The sequence below is a fragment of the Lycium ferocissimum genome, chromosome 7 (genome assembly GCF_029784015.1).
Source record: "Lycium ferocissimum isolate CSIRO_LF1 chromosome 7, AGI_CSIRO_Lferr_CH_V1, whole genome shotgun sequence".
In the NCBI taxonomy this organism is placed as follows: Eukaryota; Viridiplantae; Streptophyta; class Magnoliopsida; order Solanales; family Solanaceae; genus Lycium; species Lycium ferocissimum.
The window spans coordinates 29,647,137-29,668,427 of NC_081348.1; the positions used below are offsets into that span (position 1 = coordinate 29,647,137).

The following is a 21,291-nucleotide window of genomic DNA, read 5'->3' on the forward strand; positions in this document are numbered from 1 at the left end:
AAAAAAAGAATTTTGCAAGGTAGAGTCTCGTAGCAAAATTAGGTCTATTCCGGCAAAGTTAGGCCCTAAGGAAGAGTTTTGCAAAATTTTAACTAAATAATTTTTTTTGCCTTAATGCAAATCTCTACCTTAAGGTATAAGACAAAACTTGCCTAATCAGGTAGAGTTTGAGGTAAGACTTTGCCTTGCGAATTCAAACTCTACTTTATGATTTTTTTTTTTTTTTACTTTTTAAATAAGCAAGGGTTCGAATCTGAAATTAAGAAATTTTTAGCAAAGGATAAAATTAAAGACCACCAATTTGAGGGATAAAAATTAAAGACCAGTGCCTTGCGCACAAAAAAATGCCCTTATGGAGGCCCTTTTTGTGAAAACCGCATTGAAGGGGTAGAGTTTGGCCCTGGCCTACCGACCCAAATCTTGCAAGGTAAGTTTCCAATTCGAAAAAACAGAAAAGAAAAACGTTTCCAAAAGGAAAAATAGTTTCAACGCCTCTCTACTATAAATAAAAGCGCAAAAGCGGCGCCAAACGAAACCATCCCAAAAGCAGATGAATTGGAAAACAAAATGACGGATTCTCAGAGCGATTCGAAATTCTTCAGTGTTCGAATTGTTTCTATAGACTATTACATGTCCCCTCCCCTTCCTACCTTCGACATTTGTTACAGCAGTTTCCAAGGTTTTAATTGTGACCACACGCTCCCTTCAATTGGGAACACATTTTTATGATTGTTAATTTTTTTTTTTTTTTTTTTTTGTATGTGTGTGTGAAGCAGGTGGGAGAGTAAATGAGGTGCCTGTCATAAGAGTGTATGGTGCCACTCCAGCTGGCCAGAAAACCTGCTTGCACCTTCATGGAGTATGCCCCAATTTTATCTTCTTGATATTTTTATACTAGAGAAAAAACAAGTGGAGTAATACTACTTTGGTTTTGATATATAAGGACTATTTACATTTTCAAAATTATAGAGCGTTGTCTCGCTTATCCTTCCTTACTAGTAGTCATAGTATTTATCTTTTATTTTCTTGTCCTTCCATTTCTGTTATTATTTACTGTCTCTTGTTCTTCACTTAGCAGACTGTTTCGCTGTAGTTACTGTTCCTTTTTCTTATTTGACCTGCTTTATTCCAAGCCGAGGGTCTATCGGAAACAACCTCTCTACCTCCCAAAGTAGGGGTAAGGTTTGCGTGCACTTTACCCTCCCCAAACCCCACTTGTGGGATTATACTGGGTATGTTGTTGTTACATATTCAAAATTGGGGTAACTATATTTTATTAGTTAGTGAACTTGTCACACGTTGAATTTTGGAAAATAGGGGTAGAGCATAAATTTAAGGACATTACAAGGGTAACCAACATAGATTTATAAGAATTTATAGGGAGAGAAAGAAGGATCTCAGATATATAGACTCAGGTTTTTTTTGTAGAATGACATGTTAGATGAAGATGTGCTAGCTTATTCTATTATAGGATGGGTGAAATACAGGAATGTTATAGGAGCTCTCTGTGACATGAAGGCATGTAGCAAACTTTGACAAGTTTTATGGTTCGTTATGAAACCATAAATGTCAAAAAGCATAATCTGACAAAGGTTGCAAGAAGCATAAATAGAGGACGCTTGAGATGGTTTGTATGTCTTATATAGATCTTGATGTAAGGACAGAAATCCTAGTCCACTAATATTTTTTCTCTCTTTTCCTGTTTTACATTGGCATGAAACATTCTTTGCCACCCTTATGACAAAAAGTTGTTGCCATAGTAATTGAACAAGTTAACACGTTTATACAGAATATTTGCTTTCGATTCTCTGGCTGACCTAACATACATAATGTTGCAGGCTCTGCCTTATTTTTATGTGCCATGCTCGGAGCTCTTGCTCCAATCAGATGAAAAAGGTAATGCACCTTTTAATTTCTCTCTTTTTTGGGGCCCATGGTGTGGAGAGTTAGAGGCAGGTGAAGTGGCATATGTTTGATCTATTGATGCCTTTTATTATAGTTAATCCAAAAGAATTATGTCAATTGGAAAAATACTTACAAAATTTTTAAACGCCTTGAGTTATGTACTTTGATTGATTTTATTGGTTTTTATAGTACGAAAGCGTGGGGTGCATTAGTAGTTCACATGGTCTGTAGACCATAATAAGAACAAGTTAACTTAGAATTGGGCAGGCATAATAAATTTTAGAAGCTTATTAGAGAATTTATTTTCTACTGACGTTGATGTCTCACTCTGTTTCTTCTATTTAATTTTCTGGATTCAAAATCGGTTAGGGAGCGAATGCACGAATGCTCTTGCTCTTGCTCTTGAGAAGGTGCTCAAGGTAAATACGATCTGAGTGGAGTATCTTTTAAGCATTTGATTCTACTAACTTATGCATGGACTTTTCTTAAAATTTCTTTCAGCTTAAAGGAAATGCTGGCTCAAAACGTCAACATGTCCATGGCTGCAGCCTTGTACGAGCAAGGAAATTTTATGGTTATCATTCTTCAGAGGAACTGTTTTTGAAGATCTATCTGTATCCTACAATTTTACCTCATACTAGTGATTTTTGCCGATAATTAATGTAATTACGTAGTAAACAGGCATAGTAAATTTAAAAAATCGGCATGGTCAGATGGTCCCTGCCTCTTCATTTCTCAAGCCTTGAGGTTTGTTAAATAACTCCCTGAATAGTCGTTCAGCCCGCTATGGAATGAAGCATCTTATTTTTTAAGGATGTCGAGGGTAGAGTTATTTGTAGTTTTCTTGTACTCTCTCCATCCCATTCTTAATGTGGTGGATTGATCTTTACTAAGTTTTAAGTGTAACATTTAAGAGTTGGTTGAGAAGATGTAACTCCAAATCTGAAGTACCAAAATAAAAAGCAGGTTAAATAAAATGAGATGTATAATATTTACTTGAGAAACTATTTGGTGTTGTGCTCATGTCTTTTATTATTTTGAGGTTCGCCTAGGAGTTCCTTGACAGAAATATAAGCTATCATCCACAGGATGTCTCACGCGCTGCCAATCTTCTTCTGGTACGTGTAACAAGTTCTATTACTCTAGATATTTAACATAACAGAGGTAGCAGTTGTTCACTTTCAAAAATTTCCTAACATTATGCCGTTGTGATTGTACTACGTAGAACTCTAGACAAGATATATCTTCCCATGATAAGGTGCATGTTAGTAGTTACTATGTAACTCCATGACAGTATTTAAGATGCTAATTAGGTCTATGCAATTGGATTTTTTTTTTTTTTTTTTTGGTGGCTGCCGATACACTTCCATACCAAGAAAGTAGTGGAGAAGGCCCAAGTCTTTCATATTTTCATGAGCATGCAAGAACGAAAGAAGAGCTCACTACCTGTGAGAAAAATACCATCGACATATAGAGGGGGGGGGGGGGGACAACACTCCGTAAATCTTCTGTGTCAAGCCAAACATAAGCTTATGGAATTTTGTCTTGCCTATAGCTCTTTTTCCTTTCTCTTATGTGCCAATAAAATATCAATGAGGTGTTGAACTGCATTGTAACTGAACTTGGTCAATGAATGGCCTCCACTGTACATCTTTAGATCAAATTGTTGAACCATTTTTAGCGGTTTCATGCTTTATCCACCGTTAACTAGAGTTAGCTTTTTTTTTTTTTTTTTTTTTTTTTTTTGCACACTGTGGTGCTTGGACTACACAATAAATAGTTAATCTATTCCTTGGAAAATTAGAATGTGATATATCTGCTAGCTGATGGCGAAGAAACGCCTGTCTTCTCGACACTGAAGTTTCTTTCGCTGTCTTTACTAACTTAGGAATTGGGCAATCATTTTATCTTTTCCTGTTATCATTACAATTTTCTGTTTCTTTTATGCAGGAAGGTGCAGTACTGGATAAGTCATTGCAGCCCCACGAATCTCATATACCTTTCCTTCTTCAATTCTTGGTAATCACTTTTTACTTCATGGATAGTAAACTCCTATGTTACATGCTAAAGTGAAAAGGGGTTAAAAGTTCTTCAGGGGCAGGGGGGAAAGTGTATCTCAAGCATATATTGAAGTTTAGAAGTACTTAAAAGGAGAAAAGATATGTTAAATTTTTCAATTGGGGAATGAATTTATACATCTAGTATTAGCAGCAAGTACATCTAGTGATGATCACTTGTGCATTTAAGCAGTTGACTTCTTATTTGGCTCACCTTTGTGAATATTGGAATCTTTATTCCCTTTTAGTAATTCTTTGTTGTGGAAAGGTCCACGTATCAGATGTCAAACTGAAGGGGCATGTTTCACTTCATCCGTTATTTTTATTTTTATTGTCAACTGCTGATCCTTAAGTTCAGAAATCTAGAGTGATTACTCAAAACTAAGAAAGGGAACTGTAAATCTGTTGTTAACTTTGAAAAAATTAAGTTACTCAAAGCTAAGAAAGCAATTCTGTATTGGTTACGTCCTTGGGAACTGGTTACCGGCTGGTGGCTTCTATATAAACAATTCTGTGACCTTCAACTTCAAATTCCTATTTGAACAACTTTTTATTGTTATTGATCCATTTGATGAAAGCTATTTCCACCTAGACAATTTTAGATATTCCAGGATTGCACGTTCTGTTCTAGTTGATCCCTTGCTATGTCTTCTGATTGAACCTTATTTGAGAAGTGATTAGTATGTTTGGTTGTTTTTGTTTGGCTAATGATTTTTTATTACACAAATTTGTTCTAAACAATTTTGTTGATCTCTCTTTTTCTTTTCTCTTTTGCTTTATTTCTTTTAGATTTTCGTGGTTAACTGAAAATTTCATATCAATATATGCCTTTTATTTACTTGTCTCTGTATATCATGACACTTCACTTTTCCGATTTTTTTTTAGTAGACTCTCATTGTTAATAACTAGTGATGTTGGACATGCGCTAAAGTGTGAAGATATGACATCTTAGTATCTAAATTTTTTCTTAGGTGAATATACTATACTATCTTCACAAGTGCATTAAAAATGCAGCCTTAGTTTCTAAATAGAATTTGAGATGCTTGATTCTCTCTCTAGCCTAGTTATAACATGTTCTTTTACCCTTCATGCATAAAACGTTCAGGTTGACTATAACTTGTATGGGATGGGCCATCTACATGTATCAAAGATGAAGTTCCGCAATCCAGTCCCAGATACTTTCTCCCCAAGGAAGGCTAACTACGTTGACAGAAAAGGGCCTTCTAATATGTCCACTTCCATGACTGCAGAGTTTCAGGTAAAGTGCTTTCTCACTATAGAAGATACATGTGCTGTTAGTTTAATCCGTGCTATAGTAATGGCATATAATATTGGTTACCCGGTGTCACGGGAATTTTCTCTTAGGTTGATTTAGATGGTGAAGCTTGTTTCGATACGCCAATTTGGATATCTTCTACAATTCCGGACAATTGGATGTGGAAATACTCTAGTCAGGCTGATCCTTCAACAGACCCGGATATCCCTAACATTAAGCGACAAAGTATCTCAGAACTTGAAGGAGATGCCATTGTTGACGGTTGGTTGGTTGGTTTTGACTTGACAGACAACTTTTATGTGCATGCACTTTGCTTAAATTATTAAATTCGTTGAATGCTTATGCAGCAATTATGAACCAGCAGTTGAGGTCCTATATGTCCCCTTCACAAACCTGTTCCCAAGAGAAAGTGGTTCAGTCACTAATACCGATTTGGGAGGTTTGTTAATAATCAAGTCTATTTTAGCCTATTCATTTTTCCTAATCATTCTGGTTTATGTTATATCCTACTTTCTTGTATCAGGAGGAGTTTGCAAGGAATGGTGTGCATGAAGTGGGCTTGCCTCCTGATCCTGGTAAACCACTTCGAGATGATGTCTTGAGAACACTTTCACATGGGCTTGGATATGAAGAGATTTTAATGGAATTAAGCAATGATGTGAAGGTTTCTTCTGATATGCTGCAGTCAATCAACTCATCAATGAATGATGGGAACATTGCCAATATTGGACATTGTGGCTCTTTAAATAGTATACGCGAACCATCCAGATGCTCAAGAGAAGGATTATTTCAAGATCATTGTGTGGAAAAAAGGGAGGAAACTGATGCACGTTCCAAGCAATTGTTAGCTGATCAATTGGAAGCAACTGTTTCCGTGGTACCCTCACAGGATGTGAAGGTAAATTAGGCCCCTGGTTGTCGACTCGCTCACTCTGTGCAACATGACTTTTGTTTCAGATGCTGTTACTTTGTTTACTAGGGCTCAAGCTTTGCTTAGATGTGATCTCTGGTTGGACATCCTGCGCATTTTTTTTTTTTTTTTTGCTTTACATTTCTTTAGTCTTCCAAGTAGCCAATTCTTAATTTTCCAGAATCCATATCTGATTCATATTGTTTGTAATTTAGGCTTCAGATCAGGACGCCTTAAGACTTCTAAATTGGCTTGCATCTTCTCAAGCTGCAGAAGACATAAACTCCGATGATGACCTTGCTCGGGAAACCATTTGGAGCCCTTTAATGCCAGCAACAACTATTGATACGGTGTTGGAGAAGGCAAATGTAGCCTATGAGAATGAATCTCAGAAAGAGTGTGAGGACATTCTTGATTCTGTTCACGATTGTTATTTTGAAGAATTTGAGAGGAAGACTTCTCAGTCCATCAGCAATGATCATTCATGCAGAAGTTCATCAAGTATGATGATTCCTCAGCTCGATGGCTCCAATGATGATCCAAACCCCTTTTCGTTTGTTAATGAGTCATCTGAAACACATAAAAAGCTCGGGACATCTTCCCAAGCAGATTCTTGGAATAAGGCTACTTTAGCTACCAGCAATAACCACAAAAAGAGAAAACCAGGATGGTGCTCTTTACCCATTGATTTGGCTCAGAATCTAAGTGATTCACATCCAAATCCAGTTAACACACCTAGCAGTCACATTTGTGACGAAAGAGATAGCAGAGGAACTTCTTCCCACATGAGTTTTAACAAATACCCCAATTTTCTAACGAGAAGTTTGAATGAATCTGCTAATTGTGATGTGGAATCTAGTATGATAGTTGAATGCTCTACACGTGATTTAATGAGGGTAAAAAGATCCTATCAGGCTGAGCCTCCTGAATATGGGAATCAGGTAAAAAAGTTACAACTTGGTTCAAAAGGAAAAGAAGATTCTTTTCTTTATTCAGAATCTAGTCATGATGAGAAAGAGAAAATGCCTCTTGATTCCTTGATATATCGATCAGCAATCACGGATCAACCAAGAGAATGTCATGAGAGGAGCTCATGTCTTGCACTTCAGATGCAGGCTGAGCCTGATGACATCAAAGCTGACAAATTAAATTGCCCTTCATATAGTAAGTTGCGACTTTCATCCAGCTCTCTGCTGGCAAATGCATCAAAAGATGGAGCATTTCTTTCTTCTGAAGGACCTGACATTGAGGTTGTCAGTGCATCTTCAAGTTCGCAGAATTATGGAATGAGTGGTGCATCGACATCACAAGGGATTAAAGTTCTATCCCAGCTTCCTAATGTTGAGAATAAAAAGTCTACCATTTACATGGGAAGCTGTGGATGCTGTAGTCGTGAAAAAGTTGACAGCTGCGTGAAATGTACTAAAATTTCAGATCCTGATCTTTGTACTTCTATATTTCCTCCATATTCTCGGTTCACATCTGAAACTGAAGATAGATTTACTGGTTGTGGGAAATTGCTGCAAAAGAATGTTGTAGGTTTAAGTCAATCTCATGTTGGTCCTAGTCGTTCAATATCTACAGTAACTGGTGTATCTGGTGAAGTTGAGGAACTTATAGGCATGACCTCCATCAAGAAACCTCCTAAGGTGGAGTTCACAGATGAACCTCGACGCAATGCTGAGTCTGCATGTGGTGCCTCTAGTTACCATATGGTGAACAAGAAAAATAAAACAAGGACATGTGCTCAGGATAGACGTTTAGATGAATGTCCCCCTTTCTTTGAGGGGAATTGCCTAGTAGGAGAAAAGATTTGCAATACTAATTGTGGAACAAGCAACTACGTTCATTGTCAAGAAAATGTGTTGGGTGTACCCGTTCACTATCAAAATGATGGGTCTTATTTATACATGTTGACTCCTGTATATTCACCACCACGAAGTGAATGTGTTCGACGATGGCTGTCACTTGATTCCATAGGTTCTTCTAAAATGAATGAAGTTTCAGGCCCACCGGCGTACCTGTCAACAAAGGGTTGCTCTGATAACGTAGCAGAATCACAGGGTTCTCAATCCACCTCTAGAGATCAGCCTTTGATGGATTCTGTGTCTGCTTCAGAACCTAATCCAAATGAACTTCAAGCTAAAGAAAATTATCAGGAAAGGGATAGTGTACGAATCATTCCTGTTCTCCCTGATGCAAGAATAAAACAACAAGATGAAGAGATCATTTTGAAATGTGAACCATCAATGCGTGGCTCTCAAGATCTCTCCCAGATATCCGGTCCTGATAGAAAATCAAGGCTAACTCCCTTAAGTCAAACTGGCTTTCGAGACCCGGCTAGTATTGGTTGTGGACAGCAGTTAACAATATTGAGCATAGAGGTCCAAGCAGAATCCAGGGGTGATCTGAGACCTGATCCTCGATTTGATGCCGTAAGACTTGTTGTTCTCGTTTTTCAGGAAGATGATGATCTTATATCTAATACTCATGTACTTGTACATTGCAATGGTGAATCTGTTCAAAAGGACCTTGATGGAGTATCTGAATGTAAAGTATTAACTTTCTCTGAAGAATGGCAATTATTTGTTCATTTCATAAAGATGATTAATTCTTTTGATCCAGACATATTTATGGGCTGGGATATTCAAGGTGGTTCCCTTGGTTTTCTTGCTGAACGGGCTGCATACCTTGGCATTGGTTTGCTTAACAAAATATCTCGCACTCCATCTGACTCCAATGTAGCTTCAAGAGACTCTGAAGGAGGAAAAATAAGTCATAGTTTTTCTGAAGGTGTTGCTGCTGACCCAATGTTTCATGAAGATGCTGCAATAATTGATGATGAATGGGGCCGAACTCACGCCAGTGGCGTCCATGTAGGGGGTAGAATTGTTCTTAACATTTGGCGGCTGATGCGTGGTGAAGTGAAGTTGAACTTGTACACACTTGAGGCCGTGGCTGAAGCAGTGCTGAGACGGAAATTTCCATTAATTCCTAACAAGGTGTTGACAAATTGGTTTTTAAGTGGTCCTGGACGTGCAAGATACAGATGTATAGAATACGTTCTTGAGAGAGCAAAGCTGAACCTTCAGATCATGAATAATCTTGATGTGGTAAATCGAACATCAGAGCTTGCACGGATTTTTGGCATTGACTTTTTTTCAGTTCTTTCTCGGGGATCACAGTACCGTGTTGAATCAATGTTCCTGAGGCTGGCTCATGCACAAAATTATGTTGCCATTTCTCCTGGAAGCCAACAAGTTGCTTCTCAACCTGCCATGGAATGTATACCCCTTGTCATGGAACCAAAATCTGGATTCTATGCAGACCCTGTTGTCGTCTTGGATTTTCAGTCACTTTATCCATCCATGATAATTGCATATAACCTCTGCTTCTGTACTTGCCTTGGTAAAGTTACTGCTGCGAAAGCTAATATCCTCGGTGTTAGTTCATATTCACCTGATAAAATGGTGATGCATAATTTAAAGGATGAAATGCTGCTCACTCCAAATGGTGTTATGTATGTACCCCCTAGGGTCCGGAAGGGGGTATTACCTCGCTTGTTGGAAGAAATTTTAGATACTAGAATTATGGTTAAAACAGCAATGAAGAAATTGGCTCCTGGACAGCAAGTTCTTCACCGGATATTCAATGCGAGGCAACTAGCTTTGAAGCTAATAGCAAATGTGACCTATGGGTATACAGCTGCTGGATTTAGTGGACGCATGCCCTGTGCTGAGCTCGCTGACAGTATTGTCCAGTGTGCCCGCAGAACATTGGAAAATGCAATTTCATTTGTTAACACAAATGATAGGTGGAACGCTAAAGTTATTTATGGTGATACGGACAGGTATTAGTTTATGCTGACTATCTAATTGAAATGCTTGCCAGGTTTTAAAATCTCAACAAGTAGTAATCAATATCTAATGCTTGCATTGATCTTGAAATGCCACGTTGTTTGAGTTACATGAAATAGCAAGGAGGTGTAATGTAGTGGAAAATAATTAAGAACCATCTAGTTTTATTGAAACATGGATTTATATGAAATGAGTTTATTCATGCACATGCACTTATTGGAGTTGAAGATTCTTTTTTGTCCAATCAGTCTAGTATAAAGTATAATAATTTATTTTCAAGCTCCTCTTGTTTCTCTCCGTCTTCTGTGGCTTCCGACTTTGCGCTTTGTGTGTCTTGACTGTGCTGGGACAGTGTGATCTGTAATATCTCACATGCTTATGATGGATAAGGAACAACAACAACAACAACAACACGCCCAGTATAATCCCACAGGTGGGGTTTGGGGAGGGTAGAGTGTACGCAGACCTTACCTCAACCTTTTGACGGGTAGAGAGGCTGTTTCCGATAGACCCATGGCTCAAAGAGAGATGAAAAAGCATCGGGAATAATAAACAGTAATAATAAGCAGTAATAGCAGCAAGATATGATGGATAAGGAATGGTAGTGGAATTACCTTACCTTGTCAAAAAAAAAAAAAAAGAAGAAGAAGATAAGGAATGGTAGTGGAATTGGTAACTAAGCTAGGACTGCCAGTATTTTTAAAATGTCTATGTGGGAACATAATCAAGTTCTCACTAGCATGTTTTGATTGCATCGTATGAGATATTTCTCGTTTCTACAATCATCTGATCTTGTCTGTGAATGCTACTGGAAAGTGGTGGTTAATCGTTGGCCATCAACTAGTTTTTGAAGTGTCCTGTTTAATACAAAATGAAGTTCTCAATAGCATGTTTTGACTGCATTATATGAGATATTTCTGAGGTTAGAAACATCTGATTTGTCGGTGACTCATTTGGGAGATGGAATCACAGAGAGATGTTTGACTAGAAGTTCAGAAACCAGCTTTTGCTGATTCGTTGGTCAAATCAAATGTAGTTTATTTTTTGCAATATGAAGCATTTAGAGCTTTGTTAGTGTAGGTATTTCATTTGTCTTTGTAGCTTGTCTTTTCTCCTCAAAGGACACATGATAAACAAGCTTACAACCATGCCACAGAGTTGCACCTGTAATGAACCCAAATACTGTACCATTAAAAATGGAAAAACCATGGATTCATTCATTAGACTTGATGTATTGCCTTTGATAATTTAGAGTTCATTTCGCCCAGTATTGTGTTGTTCTCATTCTTCAAGTTTAATCCAAGCTTTTGTTTTCGCAGCATGTTTGTACTCCTCGAAGGACGGTCTGTTGAAGAAGCTTTTCGAATTGGTCATGAAATTGCATCAGAAGTAACTGCAATGAATCCGAATCCAGTCACTTTAAAGATGGAAAAGGTTTACCATTCATGCTTCCTCCTTACTAAGAAACGATATGTTGGTTATAGTTACGAGAACCTTGACCAAAGCAAACCAGTGTTTGATGCTAAAGGTATTGAGACAGTACGAAGAGATACATGTGCGGCTGTGTCCAAGATAATGGAGCGCTCTTTAAGAGTCTTTTTTGAATATAAGGATATTGAGAAGGTAATTTTCATATGCACGGACCTATGTGGCTTCCTTTAGTGTTATTAAATTCATTGAATATTTAAACTGACAAAGTTAGAACATGCTTGAGTAGTGCTGTGGGCTCTATAGCGAGTTCTGCCATGTCAGGACATGTCTCTCTATGCATGATCGTACACATTTCTCAGGCATTTTACAAACCATCTTCTTTGCACGAGGCCTGTCTAAGCAGGGAAAATTTCCCGACTAGTAAATTGCATTATCACAATATTGATAGGCAAAATAAGTCTTGAGCTGATGTATCAACAGTTATTTTATACTGATATGACTGATTTCTATCTAATCTTGGCTAGAACCAGACGGTATTCAAGATTAAGCAGTCTTTTTGGTATGTGTATATGCATGTGATGTGTTCGCCGAATATTTATCCTCAATTCCTATAAATCTCTCATCCTAACCATAGCATTATGCTCCTTTAGCCTTCTAGAGCATGGAGTGTAACTTACATGGATTGTTAAGTCTTGAAGGAAATTCCTTTGGAAGCAATTTATAGAGTCCTCCAGATGAACATCGCTTACCTGCATGCACCTTTTCCAATCGGGGATGATTTGTATTATGGACCCAACTAGTTTGGATTTGGATGTAGCTGATCTTACTTATCTGTATGGTGAATGCTGTTTGTGAATCTAAGTTTGGAAGCTCTAGAACATCATTGCGAGGAAGTATTACAATAGCTCAAGCCAGTTAAATTAGTAAACTACTAGATACTCTGTTCGGCTTGAAACAGTTATTGTCGATGCCATCAAATTGATGTGTACGTTCATGGGAATTCCAAACTATGTAGTATCTTTTAATTCTTTTAAAAGTTCTTTTTTATTTGTGCACAGGTGAAATCCTACTTGGTGCGTCAGTGGAAAAAGATTATATCAGGCAGAGTATCTCTTCAGGATTTTGTCTTTGCAAAAGAGGTACGCTTAGGCACCTATTCTGCACAGGCTTCTTCACTTCCACCAGCAGCAATTGTTGCCACTAAAGCAATGAGGGTCGACCCTAGGGCAGAACCTCGGTATGCAGAGCGAGTGCCTTATGTTGTGGTCCACGGTGAACCTGGTGCCAGGCTGGCTGATGTCGTGGTAGATCCCTTGGATGTGCTTTCACTTGATTCACCGTACAGGTTAAATGACATATATTACATCAAGAAACAGATAATCCCAGCTCTGCAACGAGTATTCGGGCTCGTTCGAGCTGACTTGAATCAGTGGTTTTCAGATATGCCTCGTCCAGAGCGGGAGGCTGCTGGTAAACGTCACACATTTGCTGCAAATGCACACAGAACTAGAATTGATTATTACTATCTGTCAAAACATTGTATCCTATGCGGTGAGCTGATCCAGGCATCTAGTTACGTCTGTCAAAATTGTTCCAGAAATGAAGCTGTAGTTGCTGCTGCATTAACAGGAAGAACTGCAGTATTGGAAAGAAACATCCAACACCTTGCTGCTGTGAGTATTTTAACTCGTCTATGTTTATCTTCTTTGTTATAAAATTGATATTGCTAGATGTTGGTTTAGCACAAATGCATGGCTCCGCAAAATCTGGATTGATAATGATCCTTTCTTCTTCTCCCCTACCTGCTAATTGAGCTTCTCCTTTCTTCCTTTATATACCTATCAATAGAACAATGACTGATCCACTAAACAGAACACTGTTTTTGTGGGAAATTTCCCCCTTGGCACATACACTTTTGCTGCATCGTAGATATTCCAATTTCTTTTTACACTTAATAGCATGTTATTTCCGATATGTATGCTTATGATTATCACATCCTTCTAGATATGTCGGCACTGTGGAGGAGGAGATTGGCTCGTAGAAAGTGGGGTGAAATGCATATCTCTCGCATGCTCTGTTTTCTACGAAAGGAGGAAAATCCAGAAAGAACTGCGATCTCTCTCTGCTGTAACTACCGAAGCAGGTTTTTATCCCAGGTGTATGGTGGAATGGTTCTAACTAATGCCTCTTCTGCGTCAAAGATGAAGTGTGGAAGGGCATTTAGATATCTAAAGAACAATGTCTATACATATGTTGTACCACATTCTGTGAATCTTTTGTAAATATACATATATTTTCTTAGTAGATCTTCCAATAGTCCTATAAATTAAATTAACCCTTGTATACGTATCTGATTTTCGTATTATGGAATGTGTAATCCAAATGTTGTAAAGAAATATTTTATTTTATTTTTTAAAAAATAAAATTGTTCTCGTGTGATGCTAAGTCTTTTTGTGGGAGTATAAATCATATCGAAGAGTTCTTGCGTGATGGCAAATTGATGTTTCAAAATCCCATTCCGCTTCATCATATGATTATCATCGGATAATATTACTCGAGCATGTAGTTGGAACCCCGATGGCAAGGTAGTAGCGTAATTTGTTCAAATTTAAAGGGGCTTTGAAACTCAAAACACGGTCATCTTTAACAAAAACAAAAGAAGAAAATACTTATATTTTCTAGTACCAACAAATAAAACATTATATTACTTTTTTATTTTGAAAGCAAAGGAATAAATACCCCTATGTTTAATTATTTGGTGAGAAACAATCTCTAGAAAAGTTTCCTTTTAAGATAAAATCATATTTATAAGACATTCATCAGTTTAATTGCGTGAATACATGACGCTATAATGATAACAATTTCTAAAATTCCCTCTATAATTTTAGTGATAACATATTTTTATACTGATTTTTTGAAAGGTTAATGCTCTATAATTTTCTTTTCTTTTTTCCGCGGATTGCCCTTTATTTGGGGTGGTCTTTAATTTTTATCCTTCAAATTGGTGGTCTTTAAATTTTACCCCTCGCCTAACACCCCAAGGTTGTGGGTTCGAACTCCAGCTCAATTAAAAAAAAAGACTTTGCAAATCTGCCCAGCAAAATCTTACCTTAAGGCAAAATTTCTGCTGAAGGGCAGAATTTAAAGACCACCATTTTGAGGGGTAAAAATTAAAGACCACCCCAGCGAAAGGCAATCCTGCAAATTGCCCTATAATTTTCATTTGTTTTTGCATTTGAAGATTTTGTAAAGAATCACATCAACCCATCATGATTATAAGTAACATTTTTTCTATCTCAATTTACGTGACACTTTTCTTTTTAGCTTTTCAACCACAAATTTCAAAAAAATTCCTCTCTTTTTTTCCTTTTCTTTTAAACTTCTAATTTAGTCAAATGATGCCACAAATAAATTGGGAGGGAGTAGTAATTTTAAGAGATACATTTTTTTTTTCTTTAATGCTGTTCACTTGCAAGGGTTTAAGGTTTCTCTCCTCTTCCAATGGCAGTGAGGGTTTAACAATTTTCCATCCTCCCAATCCAAACAAAAATGGTTCTTTCTCTTCTTCTCCTCAGACGCTTATCTTCCGTTAAACCAAAACTCTATCTTTTAACGAAAACCTTCTCTTCCTTTTCACCTTCAGATGCTACCCCAAACACCACCACACCCTCTAAACCTTCTTCTTTATCAGCTCGTATGAGTTTCGTATTCGATCAAATCGACGCCATTGAAAAAGAACAAGCCGAAAAAGACCAAACCCTTCAACGTATTCGGGCCTGGCGTGAATCCAAGAAAGCCCAAAATCAAGACCCTGTTGGTTCAAGAACAGGTTTTTCTGATGTGGGGTCCTCACAAATGGAGTTGGAATCAAGAAAGAATGGGTTTTCTGATGTGGGGTCATCTGAAATGGAGTTAGAATCAAGAAAGAATGATGGGTTTGTTGTTGGTGATGGTGATGGTGATGGTGGTGGGTTGATGAGTAAAAAGGTGGAATTGGTGCATCCATGGCCCGAGTGGATCGAGTTAATGGAGCGATTGGTTCAGCAGAATTACTTTGATCATAAGAGAAAAGATGAGGATAAAATGATTGAGGATTTGGGGTTTAATGTAGCTGACGTAGCTGAAGATGAGGGTTTTGATTTTACTAGGGATTGGAAGACTGTTCAGACTGCTATTCTCAATTTTGGCAAAGATCGTTTCGATATATTAAGGTCTGTAAAGAACGAGTTTTTTGGTAGTTTATTGTTCCCATTTTGCTTGCTTGGATTGAACTTTTAGCAATCAGATGAATTCTATTGAGCTGCATCGTACTTATTGCTAAGCCATTTAACTTGCCTAGTTGTGATGCTGAGAAATGATGGTTTTCATTTTTTCCCCCTTAATTCAAGTTTACCTTAGGTAGTTATTTTAGTAACTTAATTGACTTCACTATTGGGGAGTTCTTGCTTTCTTCTTGTATGACTATATTGTGAGAAGTACTTCTAAAGTTTTGATAGATGAATGAGATCCTGAGAGTGTAGTTCATTAACTTGTGCAGTTTCCACTGTTCCTTTTCTTTTTTTCATTTTTAATTAAACATAGTTGGGTGGGGGGGGGAGGGGATGGTGGAGGGGATTACCTGATGGGGAACCGATACGTTACATGCTGGAGGTTAGGCCGCCACCAAAGTGATCCCACAGTGAGTTTTCACTGTTCTTTCAAAAGCATTGATACGGTAATTAACTGAAGTGGATTTTTTTCTTATTGTCCAAAAGGAAGCCTTAGTTCTCTTTTTTTGATTACCATCACCTTTTGTCTGCCCCTCCCTACGGTTGAACTTGGAAGGAATTGAGGTGAGATTCCTCCGAACTAGGGCTCTATGCTCTAGCTGTTTGTTAAAGGACAATTAAAGAGTGCCACGATATTCTATTGACAAACAATAACTCTTGATACATAGAGTGATTAATTTATTTCAGGTCATTGTCGAGACAGGATCTCCAAATTTTGGTTGGTTATGGATGCGCTAGTACAGACAAGAAGGTGGTTTTTTCTTCCAAGTTATTGAGGAAACACGTCCATCTGGATGAAGGAGATGTAAGTTTGGATTCTTTGTTGTAAATATATATTGCATGCCTTATCACAAGTTCTGTTATTGATTCCTTATGGAAATATGGATTCTTCATTCCCACTTCTTGTATTTACTTCTTGTTTGGGATCAATTTATATTCTTGAAGTTTTCTTTCAGAAAGTGATAAACTTTAAACTTAGCAGCACAAGATTTTGATATAGAATGTTTTTCTATTATAGTTCTTACTTCTTAGAAAGCAGTAGGCTCCAGTTGGCACGTTTATTACTATCTAAACAACCTATGGAGTGGTAATATACATGAAAAAAGTATATGTGTTAAGGACATAACTTACTAATCAGTAGTGTTCTTAAATGGTACTATTATGGTAGCATAGTCTTGAATATGAGTCTCTTTGCCTTCCTCCATCAATACATCTCCATATTCTTGGCCCATGTAAAAGAATTTACTCGTACACGAGAGGGATTTATTTTTTTCAAAAGTAATTAACTTTATTAATATGGGAATATTCTGTGTACCAAAATGTTGAGAGCCTACATTAAAAATGGTTCTTAAGAAGCACCGAATCTTCTATACAATAGGAATCCCATGGGTGCACCAAAATGAACTAGAAACAAAAGATTATTCCTCAAATATGCAAGGTCATTTCTGTTTCACCGAAGGCTCTCTATTAACTAAATAAAATTGTTCATTTTTGTAGCAGATTATGCTTTTATATGAGGCGGCTACTCAATTCCACAATATATTAGCTTAAGGTCTGTTAAGAAAAATCAAGTTCTTCACTTGAGTCACATATGAAGATGGTCTCAGATTAGCTGAATTGTTGGTAACGTTTGTCTTGGACTTGGAGTGCTTGAAATTGCATCTGTTAAGCATCTGAAGATAACCACTTCATTAGGCATAACATGGCATGAGCCAGGGTAAAGAGATGAACGTTGTCCTTTTTTATAGTGAATATTCACTATGATGACATGATTTTTTGAGTATACTATGGATCTGGGCATTCGCTATCTTTATTATTCAATAACCAATCCAAGGTATGGCATGATTGTATCAGGTTTGCAGTTCTTGCAATTTAAGGAGTTCTTGTGAAAGGGCATATTTACTTACCAATAAGGAGGATGAAGCAAGGACAATGGATGTCATGCGTGTCCTATTGACTTATGGTTTCGATGCAATTGATGGATCAGTTGCTAATGAGAGCCTTATGAAGAAGAAATCTGTAAAGACTGTTGTACGTAAATTGCTTCACGAAGTAGTCAAGTTGAGTGCTGTTCCAATAGATCCAAATCTTCCACCTCCAGTTTTTAAAAAACCACCTCCGAAGGTGAAGCAGCCACCTCCCCCTCCGAGAAAACGAGTAGGACGTGACGACATTGAGATGAAAAAAGGAGATTGGCTGTGTCCAAAGTAGGTTTCATTTCTTTTCTTCTGCACCAAGTCTGCTATCATACTTCTTTGGAAATCCATAAAAGGGTTTTCAATATTATCAAGTTGTATTTCCTGATCCATTTTAAAACTTTATTTGGACATCTATGCTGTACAAATGTCATTGTTTAGAAAGCAGTCCCAATGGACATCTGTAAAGCATTATATGGCATGATGTGCTTCGACTTGGTCAACTTTTTTCCTTTGGATGGCCCTGAAAGGTCTGCTGTGACCGGTTAATATAGCCAGCACAAAGCAAGGCTTCACCTTGATTAGGGTGAATTGCATGGTGATAAATTGTCTATCATCTTTCTTAGTTCACTCTTGACCCTTATGTCTGTTGACTTGTATTTAGGTTGTTATGACTTATGAACTTAGAGGGTCGGCTGAGAAAATAAATTGAACATAATTTGTCAAATTTAGAGTTGAAACATTGCTAACTACAAGTTACACTGTCAGGTGTGACTTCATGAATTTCGCGAAGAATACCATATGCTTACAATGTGATGCCAACCGGCCGAAGAGACAGCTGCTTCCAGGAGAGTGGGAATGTCCCCAGTATGTCCTCTACCTGCCTTTTCTTATCAAGTCTTTCTATTTTTCTGCTGACATGAGTAAATTGTTGATTCTGAAGCAAAACGTTAAATTAGCCAGGAAATAGTGTTTATTTTTGCTGTATGTATTTAAGCGCCGGAATAGATGCCTAGGTTGAGGCTTGAATCTAGTAGCAGTGGCAAGTTTAACAAGTTCATCTAGATGGGGAGGACAATTAAGAAGCAACTTTTCTGTCTTCTCTTCAATGTCCAATCATTATTCTCCATTGTGCCTAGAACAAGCTGCAAATTCTGTTTATGATTGGATGAATGCCCTGTTAAACTTGTACACTCGTTTACATACTCGTTTATATATTGATTTACCCTTTTTGTGGCAATGACAAAAACAATTATTTCCTTTTATGAATTGGCAGGTGTAATTTCTTGAACTATAGAAGAAATGTGGTATGTTTTCATTGTGAATGCAAGCGCCCACCTGATGACTATATGGTCGCTCAACAGCAGGGAAGGCAACAAGGACCCAGGACACACATGGATAAAATATCTCGCCGCCAGGATGTTTCTAATGCATGGAATTTTGATTTTGATGATGATGAATCAGATGGTGCGGACGTTGCTGCCTTCGAGAATGCAGATTCTCAGAAACGGGATGAAGGTTTTCCCTTAGATAGGCAAGAACAAAGAGATACCTCTAGGAGCAATGAAGATGGTTTCTACAAGAGCAGCAGGCCTTCAAAAGGTTACGAAACTGAATACCCTGCACCTGGGAAACCAGGGGTAGGATTTAACGATTTTGATGATGAAGAAGATGATGTTGACAGCTATGAGATAGACAGTAGTGGAGCAAACAGAAGTTCTAGAATAGATTTCTCGGATATTGAGGTCAACTCGGATTCTGAAGATATTGATAATGTTGATGACACTTTGCCTGTTGGTAGAAGGAACAGTTCCCTTGCAAGTGATGCAGATTTTAGACCAAGGCATCAGAAAGGGGCTTTTCGTGGTTCTGAGGATGCTGAAGTGGATTTTGACACAGATGACGACCTTCCAATTAAAACTAACATGAAATCTAGTCAGGTTTCTTATTCTAAACCAAGATCTAGGAACAAAGGTGCCACGAGTTTTGACTCAGATGACAATTATGGCCTCAGCTCTGACTCCGATGGGGAGGATTTCAGAAGTCAACAGACTAAAGGGAATAAACGGGGATCAAGAAGGGATTTTGGAAGGAGAAGCGGGTCCTCTAGTGAAGATGAGCCCTTCTCCGACTTGGAGAACAACAATGGCAGGTCATTTCACAAAAATAAACAAAGAGGTGGTAAGGCAGGTCAAAATGGCAGATGGGACTCATATGAAGGTCGTGGTGATAGGACAAGAGATAAAAGAACCTCTTTTAAGGATAACATGAGAACTGCCAGAGACTCACGCGGAAGCAGCAGAAGAGGCCAAGATAATGGATATAACGATTATAGAAGCCGTGGACGTGAAGAGTCATCTTATAAACAGCAACGAGGAAGAAATAGTAATTATGGTGATCGATCAGATAGTTACTTAGACGAGGAAAGACATAGGAGGCCTAGAATTAATGTACGATAAGTCTCAACTTATAGCTTATCATTTCAAGAGTTGGTTCGCTGCAGGAATAGCGCTATGGGTCTCCCAAGTGAGGAAATGACATCTTCAGAAGGGCTTTCTGGAAGTCAGAAACAGCACGTCGACTTCTGAATAACCATGATCATGTCAGCTTGGGTGTTAGAAGCTTCTTACCCTAAGAGATGAGCTACAAGTGTTTCCCTGACTGAGTGTATACAAGCTGTAGTATAAACAAATTGATTGGCGAAAGCTTCATACAAATAAGCTAACCGGAAGAAGTAATGATTCCCAGGCGATAACTTGTAGCAACCCTATGCGTGACCGCAAAGGTGCAGTATCTTCAATCTTCTTTGAAGTGTTTCATTTAGTTCAGCTGGTAATAAGATCTATGTGTCGTAACTATAGACGTTTTTCTGTAAACAATAATTTGCTAACTATTGATATTGGTCCCTGTTATTCGTATGCAGAAAGTATCCAACAGAATTACACCTGATTAAGAGATTTCTTAGCTTATCTAGTTGCCTAAATCCTATTTTATTTAAAGAAAGGTCGCAGAAATTTTGAGCTTCTTTTATTTGAATGGTATCGCTTAACTTGTTTACTAAAATGTAAAGACACCACATCATTAAGCTACTTCTACTGATTGGAATTATTACTGAAACCTATGCCTCTGGAGCCTTTACTAATTGCTTAATAGATGGTAATGGTAATTAGCTTGTTCAAACGAAGTTAAGAAAAGCGGTTAACAATTGGAGCCATTTAGAATGAATAGCTTATTGAGTAACTTCTTCTTATGCCTTAATTATAGGCAAAGCAAGGCTAGTAATTTCTATTTCATTAAAGTTGCTAAATCAAGCATCTGCATTGTAAGAGTTGCATAGTCAAGTTACCACTCTAGTACTTTTGGAGGACAAATTTATCCTATTTCAAATAGTTAAGGGGCAATATTTGTTATTCTTCGTACGAGCGGAACTGTAGACTGGAAGGGCGTTTTGGCGATGGCATTTTACAGCTACTTGATTAATGATTAAGGGTAGTTCTGTGCCTTAAATGAACCCGAGGGTCTCGAATAGTCCTTTTTCCAAAAATCTACCCGGATATTCAATGAGAGTTTTTGCTCTGGTAGATGTACATTCGAAGTTTATAGATTCATCTTTCAGAACGGGTATGCGAACTTCTTTTGTAATTTAAAGTTTTCTCTCTTTATATAGTGCT

General features: G+C 37.7%; 1 protein-coding gene across 1 annotated transcript; it reads left to right on the forward strand.

The window, feature by feature from the left end:
* The first annotated feature begins 491 nt into the window (after positions 1-491).
* On the forward strand, positions 492-20,569 carry LOC132064248 (DNA polymerase zeta catalytic subunit). The gene is given in 20 exon segments (XM_059457161.1): positions 492-679; positions 774-859; positions 1,839-1,896; positions 2,275-2,324; positions 2,407-2,519; positions 2,981-3,023; positions 3,856-3,924; positions 5,068-5,220; positions 5,328-5,499; positions 5,586-5,677; positions 5,762-6,136; positions 6,364-9,998; positions 11,325-11,628; positions 12,495-13,109; positions 13,441-13,607; positions 14,949-15,647; positions 16,392-16,509; positions 17,559-17,911; positions 18,389-18,487; positions 18,897-20,569. Coding segments are annotated over 20 exon segments (8,496 nt in total). The 5' UTR covers positions 492-567; the 3' UTR covers positions 20,080-20,569.
* Positions 20,570-21,291: the final 722 nt, after the last annotated feature.